General features: G+C 53.1%; 1 protein-coding gene across 7 annotated transcripts in view; it reads left to right on the forward strand.

Annotated features, from left to right (window-relative positions):
- Positions 1-6: 6 nt before the first annotated feature.
- The window catches only part of NPRL3 (NPR3 like, GATOR1 complex subunit), a 39,082-nt gene continuing 26,983 nt past the window's right edge, over positions 7-12,105 (forward strand). For 4 of the 7 annotated variants that reach the window (XM_034670741.1, XM_034670740.1, XM_011226120.3 and 1 more), the window contains exons 1-4: positions 7-130; positions 2,652-2,721; positions 7,261-7,299; positions 10,793-10,922. In XM_034670741.1, the coding sequence (XP_034526632.1) occupies positions 13-130; positions 2,652-2,721; positions 7,261-7,299; positions 10,793-10,922 (357 nt within the window). In that variant the 5' untranslated portion in view covers positions 7-12. Of the gene's footprint in view, positions 131-2,651; positions 2,722-7,260; positions 7,300-8,122; positions 10,331-10,792; positions 10,923-12,105 lie in introns of those variants that run through there. The other 3 variants (XM_034670742.1, XM_019800634.2, XM_034670744.1) reach the window with 2 other exon arrangements.

The raw sequence follows: 12,105 nt of genomic DNA on the forward strand, positions 1-12,105 counted from the left end.
GCCCGCGGCAGCATGGGCGACAACACCAGCCCCATCAGCGTGATCCTGGTGAGCTCGGGCAGCAGGGGCAATAAGCTGCTGTTCAGATACCCCTTCCAGAGAAGCCAGGAGCACCCGGCGTCCCAGACAAGTAAGTGAGCGGCGGCCCCCGGCCCTCCCGCCTCGCTCCTGACGGTGTAGCCGAGGCCTGCTCGATACGGGGTGTCTGGAAAGTACGCAGAAGTAAAACCAGAAAAGTCACCCGTAACTCCGCAAAGCCGCTCTTGCCAGCGTTCAGCCACGTCTGCAGCTTTCGAGAGTATAAATGGGCATCGTGTGAATGTATCCGCCTGAAGCCACTACGAAACTACAGACCACGTCAAGTGCTCTGGGACCCCCTCCCCCGAGTGCGCCTCCCGGTCGCGGGGTAACCAGCTGCCCTCCGGCCCTGGGCTCCTCTTACAGCTGCGTCTCGGGGACTCCCCCACGCGGTGCGCTGCCCTGCAGGCGCTCTTCTCTCCGCGGGGCCATCTTCTCGGAGCGCCCCGGGGCGTAAGGTCGCCCTCCCCGGAGAGCGGCGCCCCAGAACAGACCCCTTCCCTGGGCGCAGACGCTTAGGTCGCCCCCAGTGTTTCACTACCAGGAACGTGCAGTTCCTCGTTCATGTTTTGTTTTAAAATTAAATGTGTTAGCACGGTACACAGTCTAAAAGGTACAAAGGAGTGTAGATGAAAGGAACGTCCTTTCCCGCGTTGAACCCCAGCCGCTCGCTTCCCCTTGTATGGGCAGCTGTTGTAACCATTTTCCTGTGCGTTTTCCCAGAACATTCCATGTAAATACAAGCATGTGCACACATTTGCTTTTTTTTTTTTTTTAAATTATGTGCTTTAAAAAAGTTTTATTTTTAGTAATCGCTACACCCCGTGTAGGACTTGAACTCAGGACCCTGAGGTCAGCAGTCCCACGCTCTTCCGACTGAGCCGGCCAGGTGCACCGGCGTTTCATTTTCTAAGCACACGTGAACACGCTGTACACACGGTTCTGTCCCGTTGTTTCCAGGGTCACTCCAGATCTTGGATATAGATTCCGAATCATGATCAGACTCACGGGATGAACGTACTGTGATTTACTTATTTAGTCCTCTGTTGATGGGCATTTAAATTTTTTCTAAACTGGCTAATACGAACAGTGTGAATGTCTTTTCTGTGTACATTATCGTTTTTCAGAATACAGGATCAGTTCCCCCAAGTGGGATGGTTGGATCTAGGGGATAATGAACATACGTATTTTTAGTAAGATTTTTCTATCTTTGTTAATGAGATGGGTGAAAAGTTGTATCTGAAAGTGGTTTTCTCGGTTTTTGTTTTGTGTGTTTTGAGTCCTTAACGACTGAGCCACCCAGGCGCCCCGCCTATGCTTTTTCTTTTCTTTCTTTCTTTCTTTTTTTTTTTAAAGATTTTATTTATTTATTTGACAGAGATAGAGACAGCCAGTGAGAGAGGGAACACAAGCAAGGGGAGTGGGAGAGGAAGAAGCAGGCTCCCAGCAGAGGAGCCTGACGTGGGGCTCGATCCCATAACGCCGGGATCACGCCCTGAGCCAAAGGCAGATGCCCAACCGCTCTGCCACCCAGGCGCCCTTAAAATGCCACCTATGCTTTTTCTGACCTAGTTGTCATCATATACTGAGAGGGTATGTGTGTGCATGTGTGTAATCCCTTTTTTTTAAACTAAATATAGCAGCAAAAACATTTGCTGTTATCATAACTTCTTGGAAAATATAACTTAAAAAAAAGATTTATTTATTTATTTGATGGAGTTTCTGGGTGGCTCAGTTGGTTGAGTGTCTGCATTTGGATCAGGTCGTGATCCTGGTATCAAGGCCTGCAGCTCTGGGGTCCCTGCTCCGAGGGGAGTCTGCTTCTCCCTCTCTGGCCCTCCCCCTGCGTGTGTACTTTCTCTCGCTCACTCTTTCTCTCAAATAAATAAAATCTTTTAAAAAATGATTTGATAGAGGGCGTGTGTGAACACGGGAAGGGGGGAAGGGCCAGAGGGACAGAATCTTCAGGTGAACTCCCCGCTGAGCACGGAGCACTCTCAGGACAGTGAGATCATGACCTGAGCTGAAACCAAGAGTCGGTCACTTCACTGACTAAGGCAGCCAGGCCCCCGGGAAACCATAACTTTTAAAAAAAAATTTTTTTTGTGGTAAAAAATTTATAGCATAAAATGTGCCACTTTAACCATTTTTAAGTTTACAATTCAGTAACATTACATTCACCATAATTAATTTGCTGTGTTATGCAGCTGTCACCACTGTCTGGTTCCAGATTTATTCATCACCCCAAACTGAAAGTTGTAACCGTTAAGCAATAACCCCGTTTCCCCTGTTCTCAGCCTCCGGTAACCTCTAATTTTTGTCTCCGTGAGTTTGCCCACTGTAGATATTCTATATAAATGTAGTATTTGTCCATTTGTGTCTGGTTTCCTTCACCTAGCATAATGTTTTCGAGTTCTCCATGTTGTAACATGTATCAGAACTCCATTCCTTTTTATGGCCATTGTGTATATATACCACATTTTAAGAAGCCATCACTTCCTGTGTAGCCACCATCCTCCAGTACGTGGATGGATCCTGTCTTCTCAGCCACTCTCCCCTTTTTGCCGTCACAGATAAGCCTCGTAGCAGATATGCCGTCAACAACACCGGAGACCATGCCGACGACCAGGATGGTGACTCCAGGTAAGGGCTTTGCGGTCACCCCGTGATGGGGCTAGTCCTGCCCCCGGGCCTGGGCAAAGCCCTACCTCCTGTTGACCCAGAGGTTTTCTCCCGTGAGAAACCTGGTGTCCTTTTTTTCCATTTGGTGGGTGTTTCAGGTTGTGCAGAGCTGGGGATTGTGCTGCCAGTGTCTGACTTGCTGCATAGTTTGGTCACATGTGCCAGCATGGAACTGGTTGGTTGGTAAAGCAGACGGAGAACAGACGAGGCCAGAGAGAACATTTGTCTTCTGTGAGAGGAACAGAAAGCAAAGCAGACCCCAGTGCTGTGTTCAGACCTGACTCCTCAGGCATGTGCCCCGAGGTCACGTGGAAGTACTGGGGTGCAGCACAGCCTCTTCAGGCGGTGATGTGGGCTGAGAGCCAGGGCTGATGTGACCCTTGCTCTTTCAGGGCATGGATGAAAGGCAGGTCTTGTTCCTTCCCGTGTGTGCTCCCCCTGCTTTTTCTGGGACGTGCTATCAGGGTGGCAAACATCAGATGTGACTGCTTCTGCCTTATGTTTGTTTTAAAGTTGAGTAAGTGGTAACACAGGCCCCACTGAAGGAGGAAGGATTGTAAACTGCCTGTCCTGGGTGCCTCTAAACACAGCTGGGACCTGAGCGAGGTAAAGGACTCAGCTCCACTGTCGCATGGCAGGATAGCTGAGGCCGCCAGCTGGGCCTCTGCCATGGAGTGAACTAGTACAGTCTCCCTCAGTTCTCTTGACAGGGCACCATACCTGCCATGGTATCATGCCATTCCACGAGGGTGATTTTTATCCTTCCTTGTGAGGCTCTCGGGGGCCTCTGGCATGACCAGTGACTGTGTCTGAGGGCAGCAAGCTTTGAAGGAGAGACCAGCAAGGGAGGGCAGGGGAGGGGGGCGGGGGACTGTTGTTCTCTTTGACGTAGAGGCTGTGGTCACCTTGTCCTCTGAGGCCAGCCACTTGAAACAGACTCTTGATTGTTCAGGGGCATAGAAAGCTTTTTGCCCCTGCCCATGGGGTGCACGCATTTTGTCCCCCACGTGTGGCATAGATTCCTTTAGAGCGGGGCTGGCCACCTGCCTGCTGTTCTCCGAGCTCCACAGTTGGGAGACTCAGGCTGCCGAGGGTGCAGAAAGCGCTCTTGGAACAGGCTATGTGGGCTTGCCAGGAGGCTGGCAGCACCTGACTCCCGCAGGTAACTCTCAGAGGCTTATAATAAAAGACTGAAAGGATGTTTTTAGGGAAGTATTTCAATATTCAGCATAAAGAAGAGGAAAAACCTTGGGAAGGGAACAAGACATCATGGGTCTATCAGGGTATCACAGATACGCGGCCTTCTAAGAAGAGCTGGTTCTCTGTACCCTCTCTTTCATTAACTTGAAGAATTACTTCCTTGGTAATTGTAGCACATTACAGCATCCGATGATCGCACTGCCCACCTTCCCGTTTCAGAGATACAGGTGAATACCTCTGAGCGCCCAGCTTTATTTTTCACTTTGGCCTGCCAAGCCTCTTGCACCCGGGGCAGCTGTGTCGTGGCTCAGACATGTTCTGGAGCGGGACAGGGCCCTCCTCGACGGTCTTCTCAAAGACGCTTTTCTTGTGGAGCCAGCAGAATGTTCCTGCTTGTTGTTCTGCCAGACTGAAGCCATGTTAACAGGCCACTTGAGCACCTCCTGAGTGTGGTGGGACATGTACGCTGCCCTAGAGAAGTGAGGACGCGGGGCTGTGCTGCCCAGTGTTAAAGTCACCGTTTAAATAGAAATGAAATGAGACGAAATTCAGTTCCTCCTTTGCACCAGCTGCATTTCAGGTGCTCAGGGGCTGCAGGTGGGCTAGTGGCTCAGATTTGGAGTGTCTCCACCACCGTAGAGGGGTCTGTTGGACAACACTGGTTTGGAGTGTGTGCTGGTTTTACAGGGTGGATCAGCAAGGTGATGTGTTTCAGGGCATAAGAATTAATTGTCAGAATTTTTAAAACCCTTTTATTTAAAAAAAAAGTTTATAGAATTCAGGAGGGAGTAAAGAAAATGGATATTCTCCATTGTCTTTAAGGCTTGAAATTCAACTGTAGAAAACTTGAAGTGCTCCTGTTGGATGAGTGTTGGGGACCAGGGAGCTCATGCTCTTTTTTTTTTTTTTTTTTTTTTTAAGATTTTGTTTATTTGTTTCAGAGAGAGAGTGAGCAAGAGGTAGAGCAGGGGCAGAGGGAGAAGCAGACTCCCCACCGAGCAGGGAGCCTGACTCAGGGCTCAATCCCAGGACCCTGAGGTCACGTCGTGAGCCAAAGGCAGACGCTTAACCGACTGAACACCCAGGTGCCCCTGGAGAGGTCATGCTTAATAGCATTATGCGTCTGCCACACTGGCAGGGGCAAAAACCATCAGGAGGGTCCTGGAGAAAGCCTGGTGTCAGTCACAAAGGCTGTCATTGGCACCATCCCTCCCAACGTGGAGTGTTCTGGGCACTATCTCAGAGAAGGAGAAGCTGTTAGCTTGAAGAAGAGTCGACTTCTTTTCAAAAGACTCAGAAATCATTTCACTTTAGATATCATCCAGAAGACCTCGGAAGTGTGAAAGGTCCACACCTTTAAATTCTCGGTTAGCATTGTGGGGCAGTACAATCAGGTGGCGTTTCTGCCCTCCTCAGGCTTGGCCACCTTTCACTAAGCAGTGGGTCCAGCTTTGGGGCACATTCACATCCTCGGCTGGATGGGAACCTTGGCCAGGCGTGCCAGAGTGCAAACTGGCACACAGCTAGTCCTCTCCAGCAGGTGCACAGGGCTCCACCAGGCCTCTCTTCACAGCTTTGCTTCTGTTAGCGTGCGTGTGGACATGCGTTAGAAAGGCACACCTTGGAGTGCTTGGGTGGCTCAGTCATTGAAACATCATGATCCCAGGGTCCTGGGATCAAGTCCCGCGTCGGGCTTTCTGCTCAGCGGGGAGCCTGCTTCTCCCTCTCCTGCTCCCCCTGCTTGTGCCCCCCCCCATTAAATAAATAAATAAATAAATCTTGAAAAAGAAAGGGAGGGAGTGAGGAGGGGAGGGAGGGAGGAAGTTAGGCAGGTGGGTGCTCCTATTTCCTAGAGCTGAGTTGATGCCCAGAATGTGGGTAAGCAGTGTTGTCCCCAAGCTTGGGCGTCCCCCACCCCTTTTCTGGCCCAGCCAGTAAGTCTGCACAGGTTTACCCACTCTGGTGCGTGCCTGCCGGCAGGGTGCTGACACAGGTACAAGTTTGGGTGCCAGGTGTGACTCTGATCGTGCACCTCCAGTGTGGTCTTGGGCGTGTTCGTCGTGCCATGAGCCTCAGTTTTGCTGTCTGGAGAGCCTGAGGATAGCAAGGCACCTCTGCCTCCCCCTCCCTGGTCCGGACGTCGCGCGAACCTCTGTGTCTTCAGGACAGTGGGTGCTGGTGGCTCTGCCGCCCTCACAGGGGCAGACCAAGTGCACGAAACATGCCAGTGGTGTTTGACGTGTCACCTCCACAGCTGGCATGGAAAGGAGCTCCGCTGCTACTTGGAAGCCCCGCGCGCTTCTTCCCTTGGGGAAGCAGAGGGATTTCCTCGTGACCTGTTTGGCTGCAGAAGATAAGAGTTGTAGGGGCTGCACCTGAGCTGCTAGGGTTTCTGACTTTCTGGGTGACCTTGGGATCACACTGTGCACACTGATGAGCCGACGTTTGCGAGCTGCTGAGAAGAGGGGCTCTTGGTTGTGTGTCACTCTCATGTGGATCTTTGGTGTGTTTCCTCGGTGAGAGCTGTGGAGAGCAGCAGGCCCAGCAGGGCCGCCAGTGGTCATGGCGTGGGGTCGTGGTGGGCTCTCATCCCTCCACTGCTGTCTCCGCTCTGGGTCTGGCCTGCTTTCTGTTTCCTGGATACTGGGAAAGCGGCATGTCCTAGAACACAGTCCTCTGCAGAGTAACTTGACTCTTAAACATACTGTCTAAAAAAACTGAAGCTGCCTAGTGCTCAGGTGTGACCTAGCATGCACAGATTTGCCACAACCTCCTTGCTGCCAAGGCGCCCGTGGCCCGGTGCCCAGCAGAGGCTCAGCGAGTGTGGCTACGTGAGCAGTCACAGTATCTCAGGAGTTGAGGCTGAGTTACTCAGTGGCGTTCTGCAGTTTCCATAAGGCTTTTCTGTACAGGGATCTCATAGGATCTTACTGAGACGGTTTCGTCAGAAAGGATAAAATGCTTGTGCACGGTGCCCAGCTAATATGTGTGGTGCTGGGCTCTGGCCCAGGTCTTCCAGCCTCGCTCTTGCTTCTGAAAACTGGCTCTCAGTTGTGCCCAGGCTCTGTTTACGTGTGGGAATTTGAGCTTTCATGAGAAAACTGTGGTAAGTCTTCAACTTGGCGAGTGTCTGTATCTTTCTTGTCCGGTAAGTTGCTTAGCCTTGCCCTCAGCAGTTAATGCTTATGGTGGTACTTCTGCTAGACTTTAATACTGTTTTAATAAAACAGCCTTGTAACTATTCATGATTTTTAAAATCAGTGTGTTTGTTTGGTCTTGATGGTCCTGTTCCCATTCCAGCGAGCCATGTCCTCCAACCGATGAGCGATTGGTTGCAGGGTAAGACCAACACTTCTCCACCACCTTTCTGTCTTGATTCCTGCTGCCTTCTCTTCTTGTAATTGTGCTTAACTCCTGATTGCCCTCAGTGTTGAAGAATGACTAACGAGGCGCACAGGCTCTGGCTGGGACCTCACTGCCCGATCCTCCATGAGTGCCCAGGCTTCCCACGGCCCCTGCCCTTTCTCCACCTGGAGTTATTCAGCTATTCCACATTACCTGGGAGGCCAAGGCAAGGTTGGCTGGTGCCAGGGAGACTTCTGGGACCAGGCGTGCACACGGACCTCCCCTCCTCCAGGCAGGCACCAGTGGCCTCAGGAAGGTGGTAGGCAAGCAAGAGCAGGGCTCCTTACCTCCCTAGCCAGTTTCCCCCTAGAGAGACCCTTGATAGTTGTTTCTTGCCTTCATTTCTCAGAGGAGATATAGGAGGCCCCTCCAAGGGCCAAGTGTTAAGTGTGATGCTTGGACTTAGATGCTGTTGTCTGTTCCCATGAGAGGCAAAAATGTTCCCATGGAGTTTATATGGCGCTTCTCCAGGAGGGTGTGGATAAAGTGGGACCCTTTGTGCCTCTTATGGGGCATTCCCCCCTGGGTGCTGGAGGTGCATGGAGCGTCTGTGAGCTGCCCGCCACCCAAAAAAAAGAACGGGGGGGTGGGCAGAGTGGAGTTCCCTTCCATTGCTGTCTCTCTCTCTCTTCTTTTTTTTTTTTTTTTTTTTTTTTTTTTNTTTTTTTTTTTTTTTGGCCAAGCTGTAGAAAAAGCCCATTCCTGAATATCCCAGCAGGAATGAAAGATCTTGCCTGTTTTCCAGCTGGGCTGGTTCATCTCAAATGCTTTTATTTTTTTTAATTTTGAAGTTATTCCAAGAATGTTAGTTTTTAAAGCAGCTGTTTTATTGTGTTGCAACATATTTACCAGGCCTTTCATCTTCAAGGGAAAAGGATTTTTGTAAATTTTGGAAACAAATATTGTCACTCGTTTTTGTTTTACTTTGCTGTTTGTGTCAGTTATGTCCCCTTCCCCCAAATCTCGTGATAGAACTCTGTGACTTTGTGTGTGTTGTGTCAGCAGACACAGCACATAAGGTATAAACCACCCAGGTATTTTTTAAATCATAAATGTGTACTATTAGACTCCAGTGAGTGGATTTCGGTGTGGATTGGACTGGCTCATAGAGGCAGAGCAGCTGAACGCCACCCCGAGAGGCCTCCCTGATGGGCCATGTCGGGCAGTGTGCTTTTAATTTCAGCAGTACATGGTTCTCAAGTTGGCCCCCTCTGTTCTGTCCTTTCTGGACCCAGAGGGGGGAAGTGGTTTTTATTTGGCTCTTGGAAGGGTGCCTCTTGGATCTGGATATTTATAAACATGAACTGGGCCACCACAGTTTGCCTCTGAATCTCAGGGCTCATCTCACAGCCAAACTTAGGTTCCTGGACTGGTGGCTAAAGGCCAGGTCTGAGGCCCATCTGTGGCTCTTCATGACGGAGCAGAGGTTTTTAGTGGAGATTTTTGGCTATCACAAGAAGAAATGAACCTCTGGAATGGTAGGAAGTTGTTTTTCTCTCCGTCATGTCTGTATGCCTTGTATCACTGGGTGGCAGAGTGGAGGGGTAGTGTCTGTTTAGATAGGGTATGGAATGTAGGCACTGGGTCAGTTACTAGAACAGAAGTGTTTAGTAGGGTTTTATCGTCCTGAGCCCTCCCTGGACGCCTCAGATGGGAGTTACAGGGCAGGGTGAGCCATTTAGAGTTTTTGAAGAAAGCATATGCCTCCCGTCTAAGACTCTGGAATCTTCCATCTCTGGTTTATTCACTTTAGAGAGCAGTATTCTTGGGAAGGAGTGAGCCACATTGGGCAGCTGTGGGTCCTGAGTTTCCCAGAATGTCTGTGACAACATTGGTATCAGAAGGTTCCTGACTGTACAGTAGGCAAGGCAGCCCGTTTTGACCAAAACCCCTGCGTCTGGTTTGTGGGGGGACCACAGAGTGACCAGGGACACCTAGAGGACATGTTGGTCCCAGGGGAAGGCTGGAAGCCAGCATGACCAGCCCCCCTTGGCAGTGCTAGGCTCCCCTGCTGCCTAGGGGAGAGGCTTGGAAAGAGTCCCGTAGCTGCCTGTCGTGCTTTTGTCCGTGTGCTGGTTGACCACAGCGAGGTTCTCGCTCCAGGCTGGTTCCAAGTTACCTCTCTTACATTAGACGTTGAGCCCTGCCAAGTGTAAGGAGCCCAGAGCAATGACCCCCTTCCTAGATCACTTAATGTCAAAGTCATTTGCTGTTGCGGAGTTGACTGGAAGTGGCGGTCTGCAGCAGACCTTCCCTTCTGGAGAGTTAAGGTGTTAGTTGCTGCCCTCCCCCATAGTGAGCTTCTTCAGAAGAGAAACATCTGGGGTGGTCCCTGATTCACCATAGCCCCTCATTGAAGGCCCAGGATGCACCCTGGAGTGCCTCTCCTCATGGCCTCTTCAGGACTATGGGGGTCTCCTTGTGGGGGGGGGCAGAGTGTGGCCTTGGTGGAGCTGGAGCCACCTTCTGCCACACAGTGTGCCCTTCTGACCCAGATGTTAGAAATGCTTTTCCCAGGTGGAGAAATGAGCACAGGACTTGTCTCTCCCTTCTGGCTCCTGATCAGACACAGCACATCAGTGTTTCTAGAGTGGAGGCCCTGGAGCCTGGGCTCTGAGATAAGAGTCTACACTGTACCCCCAGCACTCTCCTCCCTGTGGTGACTCTGGCTTATCTGGATCCCCTTGAGCAGGAGGGAATAGGGTTGCTAGTGGGGAGACATTAAGTGTGCAAATGTGTCTTAAAAAGGGGTGAGCTCTAGTTTTACAGAGATGGTAGCCAGATCTGCTGTCCCATTACAGCCTTCCCACTTCTCCATGGCACCCAGTCCTGTGCACCCCCACCTTCGTATCATGCCTCTGGTTCTGCACATTTTGCACATCTTAAAGGTTTCTTCCCTAGTAAGAACTAGAAGGTTGAAATGTTGAGCAGAAGGGAACAACCAGGCAGCCGTGCCAAGAAGAAGGTAATTAGCACACTGCAGTTAGTGTTGTCCTACACACCTGGGGGTGGAGGGGTGCAGCCCAGCAAACCTGGGCCGGTCAGGAGACCCTTCCCCACACACCAGTGCACCTTAACGAGACGCTCCTTAGGGCAGCGCCAGCTCCAGCTGTTGTCCTCCCTGTGAAAGCAAACTGCAATTCGTTCTCTCTCCTCAATTTCATAGAGCATGCCAAGAAATGACAGCATGTGCCTTCAGTCTATGCTTCTCATGCCTTTTACCTTGTAATTCTGGTGATTTTATGTCCCTAATCTTGGGGATCGCTTCAAAAGGGCAATTGATAGAGGCTTCCAGGTCAGCAGTGGGGGAAGAGCGCTCCACGCACGAAGCTGTGTGTCCTGAGACCTTTCCCCTCTGAAGGCAGGTGGGCATGGTGCTGTGGCACTTTGTTTACTCATTTCCACTCTGCCCTTTTTTAATTTGAAGGTTTTCCGATGTCATTCTGGCAACAATTTTGGCAACCAAGTCTGAAATGTGTGGCCAAAAATTTGAACTGAAGATTGATAACGTGCGGTTTGTTGGGCACCCGACACTGCTGCAGCATGCTCTGGGGCAGGTACGGCCCTCCCTGGGGCAGGTGGGGCTCTCCCTGGGCAGGTGGGGCTCTCCCTGGGGCAGGTATGGCCCTCCCTGGGGCAGGTGGGGCTCTCCCTGGGGCAGGTGGGGCTCTCCCTGGGCAGGTGGGGCTCTCCCTGGGGCAGGTACGGCCCTCCCTGGGCAGGTGGGGCTCTCTCTGGGGCAGGTACGGCCCTCCCTGGGGCAGGTGGGGCTCTCCCTGGGGCAGGTGGAGCTCTCCCTGGGCACGTGGGGCTCTCCCTGGGGCAGGTGGGGCCCTCCCTGGGCAGGTACGGCCCTCCCTGGGCAGGTGGGGCTCTCCCTGGGGCAGGTACGGCCCTCCCTGGGGCAGGTGGGGCTCTCCCTGGGGCAGGTGGGGCTCTCCCTGGGCAGGTGGGGCTCTCCCTGGGGCAGGTGGGGCCCTCCCTGGGCAGGTGGGGCTCTCTCTGGGGCAGGTACGGCCCTCCCTGGGGCAGGTGGGGCTCTCCCTGGGGCAGGTGGAGCTCTCCCTGGGCAGGTGGGGCTCTCCCTGGGGCAGGTGGGGCCCTCCCTGGGCAGGTACGGCCCTCCCTGGGCAGGTGGGGCTCTCCCTGGGGCAGGTGGGGCTCTCCCTGGGCAGGTGGGGCTCTCCCTGGGGCAGGTGGGGCCCTCCCTGGGCAGGTGGGGCCCTCCCTGGGGCAGGTACGGCCCTCCCTGGGCAGGTACGGCCCTCCCTGGGGCAGGTACGGCCCTCCCTGGGCAGGTGGGGCTCTCCCTGGGGCAGGTGGGGCTCTCCCTGGGCAGGTGGGGCCCTCCCTGGGGCAGCTACGGCCCTCCCTGGGCAGGTACGGCCCTCCCTGGGGCAGGTACGGCCCTCCCTGGGCAGGTGGGGCTCTCTCTGGGGCAGGTATGGCCCTCCCTGGGCAGGTGGGGCTCTCCCTGGGGCAGGTGGGGCTCTCCCTGGGCAGGTGGGGCTCTCCCTGGGGCAGGTACGGCTCTCCCTGGGTAGGTGGGGTTCTCCCTGGGCAGGTGGGGCTCTCCCTGGGGCAGATACGGCCCTCCCTGGGCAGGTGGGATTCTCCCTGGGGCAGGTACGGCCCTCCCTGGGCAGGTGGGGTTCTCCCTGGGCAGGTACGGCCCTCCCTGGGGCAGGTGGGGTTCTCCCTGGGCAGGTGGGATTCTCTCTGGGCAGGTGGGGCTCTCCC

The sequence above is a fragment of the Ailuropoda melanoleuca genome, chromosome 10 (assembly GCF_002007445.2).
Source record: "Ailuropoda melanoleuca isolate Jingjing chromosome 10, ASM200744v2, whole genome shotgun sequence".
In the NCBI taxonomy this organism is placed as follows: domain Eukaryota; kingdom Metazoa; phylum Chordata; class Mammalia; order Carnivora; family Ursidae; genus Ailuropoda; species Ailuropoda melanoleuca.